The sequence below is a fragment of the Lagenorhynchus albirostris genome, chromosome 3 (assembly GCF_949774975.1).
Source record: "Lagenorhynchus albirostris chromosome 3, mLagAlb1.1, whole genome shotgun sequence".
Taxonomy (NCBI): domain Eukaryota; kingdom Metazoa; phylum Chordata; class Mammalia; order Artiodactyla; family Delphinidae; genus Lagenorhynchus; species Lagenorhynchus albirostris.
Genome location: NC_083097.1, coordinates 106,983,626 through 107,002,638, shown reverse-complemented (window position 1 = coordinate 107,002,638; position 19,013 = coordinate 106,983,626). Strand labels below are relative to the sequence as shown.

The window sequence follows — 19,013 nt, the reverse complement described above, 5'->3', positions numbered from 1 at the left end:
TATATGACACTGATGAAAGAAATCGAACATGACACAAACAGAATGAAAGATATACCATGTTCTTGGATTGGAAGAATCAATATTGTCAAAATGACTATACCACCCAAGGCAATCTACAGATTCAATGCAACCCTTATCAAATAACCAATGGTATTTTTTGCAGATCTAGAACAAAAAATCTTAAAATTTCTATGAAAACACAGAAGACCCCAAATAGCTAAATTAATCTTGAGGAAAAAAAAACTACCGGAGCTGGAGGAATCAGGCTCCCTGACTTCAGGCTATACTGCAAAGCTACAGTCATCAAAACAGTATGGTACTGGCACAAAGACAGACTTATAGATCAGTGGAAAAGGATAGAAAGTCCAGAAATTATCTCATGCACCTATGTTCAATTAATCTATGACATAGGAGGGAAGAATATATTGATACAATGGAGAAAAGACAGTCTCTTCAATAAGCGGTGCTGGGAAAACTGGAGAGCTACATGTAAAAGAATGAAATTAGAACACTCTCTAATGCTACATACAAAAATAAACTCAAAATGGAAGAAAGTCCTAAATGTAAGACTGGATATTATAAAAGTCGTAGAAAAAAACATAGGCAGAACACTCTGACACAAATCGCAGCAATATCTTTTTGGATCTGCCTACTAGAGTAATGAAAAAAAATAAACAAATGGGACCTAATTAAACTTAAAAGCTTTTGCACAGCAAAGGAAATCATCAACAAAATGAAAAGAAAACCCACAGAATGGGAGAAAGTATTGAAAATATTTGCAAACGATGGGCCAACAAGGGATTAATCTCCAAAATATACAAACAGCTCATGCAGCTCAATAGCAAAAAAATAAAAACCCAGTCAATAAATGGGCAGAAGACCTAAATAGCCATTTCTCAAAAGAAGATATACAGATGGCCAAAAGGCACTTGAAAAGATGCTCAACATCACTAATTATTAGAGAAATACAAATCAAAACTACAATGAGATATCACCTCACAGTGGTCGGAACGGCCAGCATCAAAAAGTTTACAAACAGGGGCTTCCCTGGTGGCGCAGTGGTTGAGAGTCCACCTGCCGATGCAGGGGACATGGGTTCATGCCCCGGTCTGGGAAGATCCCACATGCCACGAAGCGGCTAGGCCCATGAGCCATGGCCACTGAGCCTGCACGTCCGGAGCCTGTGCTCCGCAACGGGAGAGGCCACAACAGTGAGAGGCCCGTGTACCGCAAAAAAAAAAAAAAAAAAAGTCTACAAACAATAAATGCTGAAGAGGGTGTGGAGAGAAGGCAATCCTCCTGTGCTGTTGGTGGAAATGTAAATTGGTATAGTCACTATGGAAAACAGTAAGGAGGTTGCTTAAAAAAACAAAAATAGAGCTACCATATGATCCAGCAATCCCACTCCTGGGCATATATCTGGAGAAAATAGTAACTCGAAAAGATACATGCACCCCATTGTTCACAGCAGCACTATTTACAATAACCAAGACACGGAAGCAATCTAAATATCCATTGACAGAGGAATTGATAAAGAAGAAGTGGTGCATATATACAATGGAATATTACTCAGCCATAAAAGGAATGAAATAATGTCATTTGTAGCAACATGGATGGACCTAGAGATTATCATAATACTAAGTGAAGTAAGTTAGACAGAGAAAGACAAATACCATATGATATCACTTACATGTGGAATCTAAAAAAATGATACAAATGAATTTATTTACAAAACAGAAACAGACTCAAAGACTTAGAAAATAAACTTATGGTTACCAAAGAGGAAATGTGGGGTGGGGGTAAATTAGGAGGTTGGGATTAACATATATACACTACTATATATAAAACTGATAATCAACAAGGACCTACTGTATAGCACAGGGAACTCTACTCAGTAATAACCTATATGGGAAAAGAATCTGAAAAAGAATAGATATATGTCTATGTATAACTGAATCACTTTGCTGTACACCTGAAACTAACACAACATTGTAAATCAACTATACTCCAATATAAAATAAAAATTAAATTTAAAATAAATAATTTAGTAAAAATCCAATAGTGTTGGTATACAAGGTAGACTTACATTCTTTCAAATATATAAAACATTGAAAGTGTCAGTATTTTATTGAACTCTTCAGTGAACTTACAGTAAAAATCCCAAGGTAAGGCAGGCTCATTCTACAGAAATGGAAAGTGTAAATTATAAAATAAATTTTCACTGAATATAAAGAGCTAAAAGAAGAAAAGGTAACTCATACTTGTTTCACAATTCCTAGATGTCAGGAATTTTATATATTATTTTCTCACTTAAATTTAAACCTTAATTTGTTCATAAAACTAATACTAGTAATATTTAATATATTAAACTAACCCCATCAAATGTTCTCAATCACTAGAGAATACTTTCAGCCACAGCAGATGATTCTTAACTGTGTCTAAGATAATATGGAATGCAATAATAACCAAGGGCTGACCAACTAACAATTAAAAACATTTATTATATAATAATATAACAAAAGTTATTTTTGATAGTATGTTGTCCACATTAATAAAAGCTTGAACAGTATCTTATACAATTATTTATGTTTGGAAAAAATTATTGAATGTTCAGTATATGTTAGATGTTATACAAGTTCTTATATTTTTCACTCTGTACTAGTATCCTCATAATAATGTGACTCATAGAGGTCAAATAGTCAACTCAAGATTACCAGCTACTGTTTGGATAAAAACGGGTCATATATAGTTGATCACCCTTCTTATTGAGTTTTAAAGTTTTAAATATTCATCTATTGTATATATATATGTAAATAAGCATATACATACAAATTCTTCAATAGATATATGTATTGCATCTATTTTTTCCAATTCTGGAGCTTGTCTTTTCATTTACATAACAATGTTTTTGGACATCATGTGGTTTTAATTTTCAAGAAGCCCAAACGATTATTTTTAATAATTTTTGTTTAATGATTTTTTGTATCCAATCTAAAAAATCACTGCCCTTCCCACAGTCATGAAGATTTCATTTTTAATAAAAGTTTTATAGTTGTAGCGTTCTATGATCCATTATGAATTAACATCACTCAAGCAGGGTTGGGTGTTTTTTTTGTTTGTTTTTTGCCACAACCCTTGGCTTGTGGGATCTTAGTTCCTTGAACAGGGATGGCAGTGAAAGTGCAGTCGTAACCACTGGACTGCCAGGGAATTCCCCAAGATTCATTGTTTTCAAATGGTTATCCAGATGTTCTAGAACTATTTGATGAATAGACTATCTTTTCATCTTGAATTATGCTGGTGGTATTACTGAAAGTCAACTGACCATATATATGTGAGTATATTTACAGACTCTATTCTGTTTTACTGATTTCTATAGCTAACTTTCTGTCAAAGCCATCATGTTTTGATTACCAAATCTTTATAGTAAGTTTTGAAATCAGATAGTGTAAGTCCACCCAATTTGTTCTTCTTTTACAAAATTGTTTTGACTCTTCTAGGTCCTTTCCTGTCCCAAATAAATATTGGAATCAGACTATAATTTCTACACACACACACACACAAAAAGCCTGCAGAGATTTTCATTGGGATTATAGTGACTCTATAAGTCAATTTGGGGAAAATGGACATCTTGACAACACAATAAGTCCCCTACATACAAACCTTCTAATTGAGAACTTTCAAAGATGTGAACGTGTGTTCGCATGTCCAATCACATAAGTTACTTCACATGTCTGGCATATGCTGTCATGTGCATGCATCCTCTACAACTGGCTCTGCTTTTGTATACTTTGCTCTACAGTACTGTACAGAGTACAGTAGTACAGTATCTTTATTTCAAGCCCACGATGTCCAGAAGCAAGCATAAAAGCAGCGGTGATGCAGCTGGTACTACTAAGAAGCACCAAGTGATACCGATGGAAATAAAAGTGAAAATAATTGAGAGAGTGGAGGAAAGCAAAAAGATGGTAGACTTCACTCACTCTTATAACAGCAATCGTTCAACCACTGGAACAATTCTAAAGAACAAGGACAAGATCATGGAACATGTGAAGTCTGCTGTGCCGATGATGTCAACAATAATATCGAAGAAGTGTGGAAAAGTGATGGAGGAGATGGAGAAACTTCTCAGTGTGTGGAGGCTGGACCAGCATCAGCATGGAGTCCCTCTCAGCTTAATGCTGATTCAAGAGAAAGCTAAAAGGCTTTATGAAGACTTGAAGAAGAAACATGGTGAAGAATCAGAGGGCGCATCTTTTAATGCCAGCCATGGCTGGTTTTCATTGGTTCAACGCTAGAGCCAACCTTCACAACGTAAAAGTAAGTGGTGAGGCAGCAAGTGCAGATACTCAGGAATTTCCTGAAATGCTTTGAGAAATTATTGATGAAGACACATATTTAATTGAGCAGGTTTTTAATTGGGTGAGACAGGACTGTACTGGAAAAGGATGCCACACCAAAGTTACATCAGTAAGGAGGAAAAGTTGATGGCAGGCTATAAAGCAGCAAAGGATAGGCTAACTGTTGTTTGGTGGCAATGCTTCTGGTGATATGAAGTTGAAGCCTCTCTTAGTTTATCATTCAGAGAAACCAAGAGCCCTTAAAAACATTGCCAAGTGCTCTCTTCCTGTTGTGTGGAAGAGTAACTCCAAAGCTGGGTTACACAGGCCATTTTCCAGGACTGTTTTTCCACCACTTTATTCCGGAGGTAGAGAAATACTGCTTGGAGAAGGACGTCCCGTTCAACATTCTCTTGCTGCTCAAAAATGCTCCAGGCCACCACCCATTCGTGGATAACTTTTATCCCAACGTCAAAGTAGTGCATCTGCCACTGAATACTATGTCGCTTATCCAACCTATGGACCAGGGAGTTATAAAAACTTTCAAGAAATATTATTTATGTCACACTTTTCATCAGGCAGTAAAGGCGACTGACGAATCAGGAACAACCTTGCGACAATTTTGGAAGGACTACTGCATAACATCTACAAGGCCATAAAAAACATTGACTTTGCTTGGTGTGAGGTTACAGCCATCACCATGAATGGGGTTTGGAAGAACCTTTGCCTGAAGTTTGTTCACGATTTTTGTGGATTTGAGAAGGTGGATGAGGAGTCCAAAGAGGTCTTCAGCTACTTAGCGACCCTCAGGGAGAAGATGGAGCTAGATCTGCAAGAGGACGACTTCATTGAACTCCCTGCTGTGCAACAAGAGGAGCTTACTAAAGAAGACCTGGTGGAATTTGAGGCCCAGAGAAAGGATAAAGAGAGACAAGAGGAAGAAGAAGTAACTAAAGAACCAAAGAGATTCACGATGCAGGAAATGGCAGGGGATTTTCTTTATTTGAGGAGGCACTCTTAGTTTTTGAGGCACAGGACCTGAACGTAGAACAGTGCGCGAAAGTTGCAGCAGCCGTTCAGAATGCAATCCAGTGCTACCGTATTATCTATGATGAGAAAAAAAGAGCTACTACCCAGACATCAGTGGATTGGTTTTTCTAGAGGGTAGATAGAATTGAATCCAGCGAGGAACCAGAACCTTCGCCATCAGTGTCAGGCGTGAATGAAATTACAGCTTGCCCTCCGTCTCCTATTGCTGACGATCCTTCAGCTCTACCACCTCCCACCTCCTCTCCCTCCTCCAGTCAGTAACTCTTCTTGCCTGTTCACTCGATGTCAGCCCCTGTATGCCAGCTGTTGTACTGCACCACTGTATTTTTCAAGGTACTACACTGCAAGATTAAAAATGTTTTCTTTTTTTGTGTGTTTGTTTTTTAAGTATTATTTATGTGAAAAGTATAATAAACCTATTACAGTACAGTTCTATATGGCCGATTGTGTTAGTTGGGTACCTAGGCTAACTCTGTCAGACTCAACGAACAAATTGAACTTACAAATGCACTCCTGGAATGGAACTTGTTCGTATCTAGGGGACTTACTATATTTAGTCTTCCATTGAATAAATCTTTATTTAGATCTTTAATTTCTCTAAGTATAGCTGTGTAGATATTTTATTTTGTTAAATTATTAATATTTCATGGTTTTGGAAGTTACTGTAAAATTTTCCCAAGTGTTTATTTCTACCATATATAAATACAATTTTTCTTCTAAATTGACTTTATATTCTGTGGCCTTATAAAATTCAGTTATAAATTCTAGCATTTTTTTCTCCTAGATTGCTTTAAATTTTCTTTGTACCAAGTCATGCCATCTGTGAAGAGACACTTTTAATTTTTTCTTCCCAGTATTTATACCCCCCATGCCAGCTTAATATACTGATTATGGTTATGATTGTCAGCACAATACTGAACAGAAGTGGTAAATGTGGACATCCTTGCCTTGCTCCCAGTCTTAAAAATTTTTGATTTTCACCATTAATTGTAATGTTAGCTATAGACTTTTTGTGTATGTATGTGTATGTAGATGCACTTTCATACATTAAGAAAATACCGTTAAGAATTCATTAAGAATTTTTGTTGATAGGGTTTTTCCCCCCAGTACATTAGAGATATCACTTTACTGTCTTCTGGGCTTTTTTTTCTGACAGGAAGTCAGTTATCCATCTTAAGATTGTTTTCTCTGTAACGTATCCCTTCACTCTAGCCAATTCACTTTTTTTTCTATATCTTTGGTTTTGACCAATTTTTCTATGATATGCCTAGGTTTCTAAGTTGTTGTTTTTCATGAAATTTGTGAAAAAATTTTGCCATTACATCTTCAAATACTTTTCTTACCCATTCTCACTCTCTTTTGAGATTCCAATGATAGAGGTCCAGTATTTACATTACTTGGTAAATCCAACTTCTAAGCTACCTTGGGGTCAGTTTCTACTGACTACTTTTCTTTGACCATGGGTCACATTTTCATGTTTTTTTGCTTGGCTAATTTTCATTATGTTCCAGACATTGTATATGATATAGAGATTCAAGATTCTCTTATCTTCCTCTGAAGAGTGCTGTCTCTTGTTTTACTTATTCCTCACTCTGAATGTAGGTAGGTTTGAGTTTATTCCTTGGTAGGGAGGATCTACCGAAAGCTCAAGATGATTCCCAAACTTTTGTAAACTGGTGGGACTCAACCTCCAAACTCCATCTCCTCTGAATGAATACCTTACTGGGACTTGGTTTTAGGCTTTGTTAGGACAGTTCAAGAGAGGGCATTTCTCTGGATCATGGTGCCTACTGTGTAGGCACAGCATTTCTGTTTTCTCAGATAAATGCCAGGAGTGATGACAAGGTATTAATAAGGCTGCTCCACTCTTGTGGTCCAAATCTCCTCAATTTCTAGTACCTTTTTAACAGCCAAACTCCATAGCACCCTGATAAATTTTGGGTAGTTTCTATCTCTGTGTATTTAGACCAGTCTTGCAAAGTCCTCATAGATGATCTGCACAAGGACTTCTTGGCACCTCTGCCCACAAAGGATCCTCTTCTCTGGTGCTTTCAGCAGGACCACTGTGCTCTACCTAGATTCCAGCTTGCTGTCAGTCAAAAAATTGTCCCCAGGCAAAAAGTTGGCTTGGCTGTGGGGCTTACTTAGGAAATTTTCCTTCTTTCAGAGATTGCACTGCTCATTCTCCAGTAACTGCCAGTAGTTGCTTCATAAATGTGTTCCAGTTTTATGGTTGTTTATTGCAGAGGTCCAGTATCAGGTACACCTACAAAGCTGGAAATGGAAGTCCAGTTGTGTTCTTGCATAGAGATAATTTCATCTTTATGAATTATTTATAAGTAGAATAGTTTTTATACAATTCAGCAACAAGAAGCTATCACAAATTCAATAGATTCATTACAGAAAATCATGTTTAAATGTCACTGTGTATTCTGAGATGTGAAATTTCAACATTATTGATACTAAAATTAAATTGCTAGTTAACAGTGAACTACCATTCATTTTTACTAGCTCTAAGCAAGACAAACTTGTAAATAATTACTCATACAGAGTGCTCATAGAGAGTTAATTGTTGCTCATCATTTCACCTTCTTATATTTACACTCAGTGCTGCAATACAAATGTTTGAGTAGTACGGACACTCATAATACAGCTCAAAACTAATTAGCTAGAGACTTAATTGAAACTTTTTTCTCAGATGGAACCAGAAAGTCTATCAATTGCTCAATTTAATATACGGGATACTTTATATGGTGATGACTGAAAAACATACCACGTAGGTTCATAAGTTCAAAGTTCCACCAAAATTCACCAGCGTTTTCACTTATCATCATCATTGGCTACATCTTCACATCAAAAATTGAGGTTAATTTTTTTTGAAATTAATTAACTAAATGTTTAGTCAATATACCATCCAATATGTGGCTGTTAAGAAATCAGTTATTATGAATTGAGGGAAATGACTAACAGCATTATGCCAAAAGTTTTCTGGAACAGAAAATCTGGAATAAAAGCATTCTATGAAGGGATTAATAGGATTAACAGCATGGCCATCAAATTAAGAATGTCATTTAATTGACTTTGGAAAATTTACCTTGTTATAAGTATAGCTGCATCCACTGAAGTCATGTCCTCTCCCCAGCTTGTTGACATCTCTAAATGTATATCATTCTTTTTGCCAAATTCTTCATGTTGCCACTTACAAAAGCTCTCTAGCATTTTCTCTCCGTGATGCCCAATATATAGATCTGCCTGCAAAAGAAGAGATTTCACTTCAAGGCAAATTATTCTCAGATATACAAAAAACTAAAAACTGAGGGGACTTCTTGAATTACTAAAGCAGATTGCTGACCATAACATTAATTAGAACCTGGAAGACATTCAGGATTAATTTTGCCTGAGCTAAAAATCTTAAAACTTTGTGAAGGTACAGTAATTACAAAATCTGTTTAATGTTATTCTGAAGAAGAAGAGAGGTGCAATGAAATATTAAGAATGTGGAACTTTTAGACTTAAATCACTCATTATTTTTACAATTTAAGAACAAAGGTTTTCCAAAGTACCAGATAAGCAGCATGCTAAAAAGATGCCACAGAATAGTCTCTGTTTAAATTGAATTACAGATAAAGCCCATGTTTAAATAAGAAAATAAAAGTCATTAAAAATGATTTTTTAAAATTGCATTTTGCAAAGTTAAGGTTTGTTGTCAGAATCCTTGGAAACTAAGAACATTCCAATTTTGGAATATAACTGAGGTATTAACTAAGACTAACGGCCGGTTTTATGTATACTTTAAGTGACTCACTGGATACGTCTGGATTTCAAGTCAATAAAAAGTAAATCCCTAACATTCCCTTTACTTAAAAGTACCTGAACACAACTTCTCACCCACTTAATTGAACGAAAAACTCAAGACTTTCTTACTGGAGTTTCATGGAGCAGAATAAGCTTTATCACACGAAGATTGACCTGCACACCAAGACTCTTGTGTTGGAAAAGGTTAAAAACCTAAAAACAAATAAAAATAAAAATCCTAAAATAAAACTGAAAAACATCTTAATTTTTCTTAAAGCCCAGACATGGGAGAAATCTCAATTCAGTTGAGCAATTTTACATATTAAAATTTTTAAAATTATTTTAAAATTAGCTTAATAAGCAATAATTAATTCATTTTAGATACCAAGAAATTTAGATCTAGCATTCTGCTATACTCACTGCTGCCTTGATAATCTAGGCATTTCAATGGGGTGCAGAGGGAACGTTGGGCTTTTCACGATACTGAAGTGAAAAATTTTAGTAACTAAACCCTAGAAATTTTCTTAAGACCACAAAATGCCAGTGTCCTTTCTTCTGAGAAAATGTCCTGAAAATTCAGCCTGCTTTATGCCACCTCCCAATTTATTCCTTAGAGTTTTTTTCTCCCCAAGGCTAACTGCCAAATAGGAACAGAGTATTTTCAAAGCTCTTCCCTTCAAGGCTGTCCATGAAGACAAGGCCATCGTTGCTTAACGGTTTCAGGTCATCATTATAACTGATTTTCCCAAAACATGGTATATGTAACAATGCTGGAAAGGAAGGCAAATTTTTTATGTGGTACCTTGATTTTTTTTTTGGCAAAATTGAGTATTTAATTTATAATAGAAAATTAAAATTGGCACACCAAACCCACGCTTTCAGAGATAGTACTATTTAAAAGAGACTGAGGTTGGTAGGCTATGCCTGTCTGCCCTTTACAGAATGCTGGTTGAGTGGTCAGCAGTTAGCTGAACACAGACAGAAATGACTGAAGTGTGGGAAAATATGTTCACTGAAAAAAAAACCATGCCAGACGATAGCAAAAAATAGTAATTTTATATAACAAATTTATCCTTGAATTAGTGGTTCTCACCTTGCTTAATATGGAAACTGAAGTTATAAATGGACATTTGCCTTTGGCTTTCATTTATGTTCATTCTCCCCTAAGAACCACTCTTCAGAGCAACCTTCTAATTCTGCCTTGAAGGAAGTTTATCCAACAGGGTATGCAATTAAGTCAAAGGATTCATGTGGTAGTAAGCATCCATAAGATCCTGGGTACAAGTTAGATTTCTACAGTCCAGAAGCTATCAACCAAAGTTAGCTACATCTGATTCAGCTAGTAACTATTAGCTATTAGGTCTTACTCATCAACTAGTTTTGTATCTGACATGCAATTTTACATACCTATATAAGCGCTCAGTGGATTACCAACCTCCATTTTTGTTCCACCTCATAATCTATAGTACTTTGGGTGGGGCCATGCATATAAATAAATATAACATTTCTGCTATTTCAACAAATGGCCTTTTATAAAAAAGAAAGAAGGGCACAAAAAGAGATAAAAGAATAATAGAAAAAAAGTTTTGCCACATCAAATTAACAATAAGGACTTTTTACTAGAGGATGTGAATTATTATTTTGATATCTCTTTTGAGATGGATCAATTTGGTACACCTAAAGTATTTTTTTTTACTGATGTCAATAAAAGAAAGGAATAGTAATGAGTTAATTTTTAAAGAACTTCATTATACTCACACATTTCTTCCTTAGAGTTTTCTTGAAAAAATTCCAAGCGCACTTTAAAGTTTGCCTACCATATTTAAGATGGTTAGAATGAATCTCCTGGCTGCATCTGCTCCATGATAGGAAACCATTGCTGGGTCTGCAACCACTACAGTCTCTATGTTGTATTCTTGAGGTAATTTGTATGAATATCGTTTCCCTCTTCCACTTTCTGTTATTTTTTTAGATCTAGTTCTTCCTTTATCTGCAACACAGAAATGAATTTTTCAAATGTGCCTCTATCTTAGCAAAGTGAATAAAAAAACTTCCATTTCTTCAATAATTAAAAAGAAAGCTTATCGAATACCAACATGTGCTGATGATATAATGGCGAGCAAGACCAAATAAGTTCCCCGCATATAGGGAATCTAAATGAGCATTTGGCTTTGGAACATGACTTTGGAATCAGACAGACTGGACTTCTACCATTTATTAACTCTGCCAGTTGGGAAACTAACATCACTCAGTCAGCCTTAGTTTCCTCATCTGTAAAATGAATAACAATATCACCTGCTTTCTAGAGTTGTGGGTGGCTTATAATAAGATCACATTTGTAAAATTTTTAGCACAGGGATTCATATAAATAAAATAATTCCATATATAAAAGACACCATGATTTTCATTTTAAAATCAGTGACAGAATAAAGGTCTACTTGCCAGAAGTGCCTGAAGTGACTGACCCATACATCCTAATGTCAGGCAGGTGCCCCTATTTACTCAAACTATACATGGGTTACACAGGAATTGGTTCTGCCTTCCATCAGGATCATATAGAAGTTATGACCTCAGGGTACCAGATTCCTCAAACAGGGCCAAATAAAAGCAGTAACCACAAATAAACATACTTATAAATTTAATTACATAAAAATGTAAAATTTCTGTTTATGAAAATATGCCACTATCAGAATGAAAAGCATGCAACCAAGTGGGAGAAGATATTTACAGTACTTTTCCATAATAAAGTAATAAAAAGCCACTCTAAATCAATGACAGATAACCCAATTGAAAAATTGGCCACAAATCTGAAGAGCCATTTCAGGAGATCCAAATGGCTAATTAGCATATGAGAGGTGCTCAATCACATTAGTCTTCAGAGAAATGCAAATTAACCGCAGTAAATTAAATAAATTAAAATCCCCAGAATGGCTAAGCTAGAGATGATTAGTACCTAGGAGTGGGCACAAGGGGGACATCTTTGGTGCTGATATTTTCTATATTCTGATCTGAGTCATACCTACATGGTTATGTTCATTTTGAGAAAATTCAGCAGTTGGACACATCATTTGTGCAACTTCCTGTATGCATGTGGTACCTTAATAATGAATTTATGATTTTAACAGCTTTATTGAGGGGTAATTTACATGCCATAACATGGAGCCATTTAAATGTACAATTCAATTATCCTTGACAAGTTTTTACAATTGTGCAATGATCTCCACAATCCATTGTTATATTAGCTATCACCTGTTCCTCTCCTTACCATTTACCAAAATTCTGTTGATGTCACTAAATAGCTGTCATCTTCTTTCCCAAACTTGTATTTGTTGGCCGACATCTTTTATATTTTTGTATTCTAATTTTAGTGGAGTCCCCAGAAGTAAACATGTGTGTTTAGTGGAATCCCATGGATATAAAAATGTGTGTCCAGTTAGTCCCGTTTCCATGACTCTGTTCTGAATTTGTATGTATGCTCATAGTTCCAGTCCATCATCTTGGTTTCTGATAAATTCCCTTTTTTGAGTCTTGTTCCAGGTACTTTAACTTTGATGTCAATTCTATTCTATCCTATTCTATCCTATCCTACTACCTATTCCACCTTACTTGCCTTCTAACACCCTTTCATGATGCCAGGATTAGTTTATCTCTTCTATTCTTGAAATACTGAGTCCCTTCTATTACTAACTTCTAGGTCCAACTGAGTTAGCTCTGAGCTCTAACATGAAGTAGATCCTGCCACAATTGCTGGAAACTTCACTGTTCTCAGATCTCTCCATAAATTACGGTTTCTCATTTTTTGTCACAGGGACACAGACTAAAAATCTATTTAACAAACAAAGTTTTATCCAAATGTCGAGTAGAGTCAGTTAACTAAGTTAACAAAAGTGTTACGAAAATAAATGCAAAGACTCCTTATTTAACAACAATAAGCATTATATTGATATTATGAAACAAGAAAATGCAAAAGGACAAAAGCAACAGTAGCCATCTGCAACAGAATCACTATAGTTAAAAGTAAATTTTATGAATCCATATTTAGTACCAGCAGTTAATACCAAAGACCTTCATGAAGGACAGAATAAGAAATTGGTTTTATTAGTATCTTAAGATCTACAACAGTTAGGAATAAATTTTGTAGTTTTTCTAATTGTAATCACAATCCTACTTATGGTTATATATTTGTATACTGTCATATAAACTTATAATATTTACTAGGAGACATTCCTACAGGTATACAAAAAGGCTCATCTTGGCAGGGTCAACACCTAATAAACTGATTATGGGGAAAGATAGATAGATAGATAGATACAGAGACACTCAGACACAGATTTCGCAGCTCTCCTAGATGGCTACGTCACTGATCTTCTGTGTAAAAATCACACAGTGGTTAGAATAGAAAGGATGAGATGATAAGCAACATATTAGAAAGCAGACATCACCCTCAGCAAAATTAATCAGACTAAAAAGAGGAAAACGTAGATGGTTAGAGTTACTCTTTCTTGTTGCTGTTGTTTACATGTGTGGGGGGTGTTTAGTGTTTATTTTCAAGTGACTAGGTAGATAGTGGGAAATATCAGTAGAGCAGTTTGGGAGGAAAGATGATGGGTTCAGCTGTAGATTTATTAAGTCTGAGATGCCTGAGAGACATCTGAGTAGAAGTTACTAAACACCTGACAGTCAGGAGAGAGGTTAAAATGGAGATAGAGTTTGGAACTAAACAATGTGTAAGTGAAGTTGAACCCATGGATTTGGATTCTATCACCCCAGGGAAGCATGTGGCATGAGAAGTAGAAGGAAAAGGAGGGAGTCCTGGGAAATGCCTACATTTAGGGGGTGCACATATGGAAGAAGACATGCCCATGGAGGAGACAGAAACATAAGAAAAATAAAAGGAGAGATAATATGAAACTGAGGGGATAATTATAAAATGTGGGGCTTTTCGACCATATCAAGAGTGATAAAGAGACCATGTAAGGGAGAGACAGAAAAGTTTGTTACCTTTATTGCCCCAGCTAATGATAGCTGTGATGGCCCCAAACTGTCAGTGTGCTACATCCTTATTTGCATGTTATATTTAAACAGGCTATTTGGAACATTCTAGGTTTCTTAAGAATCCCAATACCATGATTCTATGACTCCATTATATAAGGTAGCCATTGTGTGTGAATATCATGCATATTGGAGTTATCTTTTTATTAAGTTGCTTCCTTTGATGTCTTCATTGTCTACATCAACCACGTTGAGCTCATTCTTCATCTCAATCCTGAGACCATTTTCTACCCAGATGCATGTATAAAAACAATAGAGTCGATACCACACGCTTTCAGTTAAAAGATCTTTAAATGTGTATTCACCAGTGCTCACTATGTGCTCCCCATAATACCCTCCACATACTGACAATCATCTCCACAACCGTTATGGTTGGCATATGGAAACTATTTCAGTAGTGGTTGGGTTAAGTTAGCTCTTAGAATAGAGATGATCTCTATATCCTGCTCAAATAGATCGGTCTTCTTCAATTCTATAAATCTCGTTCTTGTTCACACAGAGTAGCAGACATACTCACAAGCTTATACTAAATGTTAAGGAATATATATGGATTGATAATGTCACTTGCCTGCTTAGTCTTCAAAGACCACAGTTTGCCTTCCAGATAAATTCCTTATTACCACAGCCCCCAAGTCCCCTCATTATCTCATCCATGACTACTTTTCCAGGCTTGTGTCTCATGTCCACACTGTAGACATTGGATGCTTTCCCCTGCCTTTATACTTTTGTATTTATTGTTCCTTCTGCCTGAAATGCTCTTTCCCTGTCTAACAACGTCCACTAAATTTTCACATATGTTTTCCATTTTCACAAATAATCTCATTTAATTTGGACAACTGCCCTGAAATTTGGGTACCACTACACCCATTTTGTATATTGTAAATGGAGCTTTGGAGAGATCAACGAAGTTTTCCAAAGTCACACAGGTAGGGAGCAGCAGCATAAGGATGTGACCACATGCAGTCTGACCCCAAAGTCCATTTTCTTAACCTGCACACTCTGTTCCCTTTCCTCCCTATAGTCTGGAAAAGTTTTACTTGATCTTTGAGGCTCAACCGCCACCCCCACCCCCCACCAAATAACAGAAGCTTAGAATCTTGGGTACTGAGTCTGTCATAGTTCTTATTATAGATAGTATAATTACTCATTTATTAGTTTGTCTAAAATAATACATTGGTTACCTCTTGAGAATAAGAGCTGTGTCATTTAGCTCTGTACCCCTGTGAGGTGACTGGTCCTGCTTATGTTGCAAATAAAGAATTTAAGATTGGGCTTCCCTGGTGGCACAGTGGTTGAGAGTCCGCCTGCCGATGCAGGGGACACGGGTTCATGCCCCAGTCCGGGAAGATCCCACATGCTGCAGAGCGGCTGGGCCCGTGAGCCATGGCCGCTGAGCCTGTGCGTCCGGAGCCTGTGCTCCACAACGGGAGAGGCCACAACAGTGAGAGGCCCGTGTAACGCGCAAAAAAAAAAAAAAAAAAAAAAAAAAAGAATTTAAGGTTCAAAAGTTCAAGGGAAGTGAAGAAGAGTACCTAGCTGGAGTGAGACTGAAGCTAGGCCTTGAAACCAGGGCCTCTGACTCTCAACCTCATGTGCCTTTCTTTCCTCTATGTTATCTGTTAATAAAAGAACACAACAAAGTCATCCTAAACTATGAAGTGCCTGTTTAGAAAAAATATTTACGTAATCAATACATACAAACACAATACACTTAAGACATTAACATGATGAAGGGGAATAGGGCAAAGACCAAGTTGAATACAAATACGCTTTATGATTCCATTGTGAAAAGGCAATTACTGCAACATTATCCACATCTGAATCATGTTTTTAATATGTTGATATATCAGCTTGAAGTAAGAAGGGAAGAACTGCAATTAGACTTATGCTGATAAGTAAATGAATATTTTATTTCATGGATTGCTAATTTTAAAATGAGTTTTAAATTTCTAGACCCTTATAAAGCATCGAAAATAGTCAAGTTCAGTAAAGCATCCAACTGATGATAGCTTAGCACTCCTTCTATGCAAGTGCTTGATCCAAATTAAGATACAACAGTCATGCCTTAAAAAAAATTAGGAAGTTTATGAACAATGTCTGTGAAATATGAACTGTGTATTTATGCTTTATAAACCTATCAAAAATAAGAATTTTCTAGAAACGTTTCCTCTGTGCATAATGGCACACAAAGCCTGTTTTATGTCATCCGTATACATGAGTAATTAGAATAGCTGGAACTCACTATGATTCAAAAGTTGCATAGTGCAGATTTTCAGTATAACTCACACAAGGCAATCTCCTTAAATGGACTAAATCCAAGTTGTTTCTGTTATCATTTCACGATATAAAAACCTTTCTTTTGCTTGTTCATACTGTGACTTTTGTTCAGCTGTTTTTTATCTCCATTGTGTCTACAGTTCTTAGAATAGAGAAGAGGGATGTGTCTTATTTAAATTGACTTGATCATGTACGTTGAATAATGTGACACAGAGGTAGATTCACTTAACCACTTCTGAAGGTAATTCCAATACAGACTGATATCATGAGCTTTTGTGAAAGAAAATAGAGATCATAAATTAATTTGAGATAATATATCTAAAGAGAAACATATTGAAATTCTTTCTGAATTTGAACATACTAGACAATTGATGATATGAACATGCTATGGCCTCTGCAAATGTTACTTATTATCACAATTTCTATACCTAAATCAGCCTCAGATACCATAACCAATGTTAGAATTGCTATCTTGGCACTAACTACACGAACACCTAATTTTAAATCTCCAATTCAAATTTTAAAGTCTTTACACCAAAAATTCTTCAATAAATTCACATTTCCTCAGATACTATAGGGAAATATTTCTCGTATCAGTGAATATTCACTGAGATGTCTGGATTAGATGTCCAAATATTTTTCCTAGGGAAACCACTGAATGCTGACTATGACTTTCAGGTCCTACTTATGTAATAGAAATCATTCATTTTCCTTATCCTTCTTGCTAATGCCAATGATCTCTGCCAAAGGAAGTAATAAGGAAGTGTACAAAACAGTCACGCCATTTTACTTCTGTGAAAAATTGGCAGACAGAGACCAGGATTTGATGGTTGGGAATGTTTATGAGCCACTGAAACTTCCAGATTTAAAGTATTCTGATACTGAGAATAAAATTCAAAGAAGTAAATCCTGACTCTTCTTCCTATTCCTCTTCTAATTTTAACCTTCAAGATGATTTTTACTCGAGTCAAATAGAAAAAGAAGAAAAAGTAGAAGCTGCTTCTGGTCAAAGTAAAGAGATATCTGTGATGTTCTCAGGGAGGTGGACTGAAATAAGACCATGAGTTCACAGTATTCAGTTTCAGGGAATCTGCAATTCTCTCGGTGTCATTTCTATTCCAGTGAGGGAAACAGTAACCCATGAGTATCCCTCTTGAGGGATATAGAGCATGTAATATATTAATATCTGAAGTCCTTTTGAGTTTCTATTTTTTGATATTAAAATGTACTATTTCATAGAAAACTAAAAGATAAGTCTAAAAAAGATAAGTAATTGTCATTAACCAAGAGAGATTCCACATTAAAAAAGATAAAGCTGGTGGATGGATGGATAGACAGAAAGACAGAGAGGGAGGGAGGGAGGGGTGGGAAAGGGAGGAAGGAAGAGAGGGAGGGAGGGGGGATTTATTAAAGGATTCATCTCACATTGCATATTTAGTTAAACCCTTTTAGGAGAAGGCATTACCTGGAATGACACCACAGTAATGACCGTGAGGAGCTGACTTCTCTGTGGCTTTTTCCTCCATGGACCTTTTCTGCCTATATACACGGTGTGGGTGACCCGTTATGGCCATTGTATCATTGAGTGGTTCAATAAATATGAAGTCCTCATTGAGCTGTATGACTCCCATCTGGAATATATAACATAGAAAGATACGTATGAAATATCATTCGAATAAGTTACTTTCTGGGTTCTCCCACTCACATCCACTCTGTTTTCTTCCACGTATGTGCACACGTTTTTCTAGTGAAGCTATGTTAGCAACCCCACTAATAAGGTAACTGTCTTCCCATTTTACTACTTCATCTTTAGGTACTTTATTGCACTAGCATAAACTTCATTTAGTTAGCCTTAGCCTGTGTGGGTGGGAGGCTAGATGCCAGCAACAGATGCACAGTAAAAATTCTGGAATGTTAAAGGCTCACTTTGGGAGACCCATGGGGTCACTTATATGTACAGCATGTACAGAAGAGCAATATAGTTTTTAATTGCATACACAGGATAGTACAACATTTTGACAATCATTATTTAATAAAATAATTCATGTAACATACCACGGTAAATGTAGGACACATAACATTAAAGTTATTATATAAAATACTCTTAAGCCTTCTACTAAACATTTTTGAAAACCCCTGAACAATAAATTACAGAAAAAAATGAAGCATCACTTACATAAACAAGTTTCATTTCATACCATGCCATATTTTAAAGTTAGCCAGTTGCGGACAGAGGGCCAAAAACTGTAAAATGTGATTATGATCAGCAAAAAGAACTTATAACAAGTAGGTATGCTTTTATTATATTGAAGCTAAGCCTAGTCATTTCTTCCCTTCCTGTCTCAGAATATAAATCTGAATTATAATTAGGAAAATATTTTACATGGAAGAATATATAACTTGATCTTTCCAATTTTCATTGTTTCACTCAACTGCAATATATATATAATGTATATTTGATTTATAATGTTAACTCTTTAGCAAACATTTTTTAAGAAA

The 19,013-nt window shown here is 35.8% G+C and overlaps 1 protein-coding gene across 1 annotated transcript in view; it reads right to left on the bottom strand.

Annotated features, from left to right (window-relative positions):
- ADAMTS19 (ADAM metallopeptidase with thrombospondin type 1 motif 19) overlaps window positions 1-19,013 on the bottom strand; it is a 281,951-nt gene that overhangs the window by 203,348 nt on the left and 59,590 nt on the right. Inside the window, exons 3-6 of the mRNA XM_060146233.1 lie at window positions 17,980-18,145; window positions 11,003-11,175; window positions 9,315-9,398; window positions 8,485-8,642 (exon numbers count right to left, since the gene is read on the bottom strand). Of these exons, the coding sequence (XP_060002216.1) occupies window positions 8,485-8,642; window positions 9,315-9,398; window positions 11,003-11,175; window positions 17,980-18,145 (581 nt within the window). The remainder of the gene's footprint in view (window positions 1-8,484; window positions 8,643-9,314; window positions 9,399-11,002; window positions 11,176-17,979; window positions 18,146-19,013) is intronic.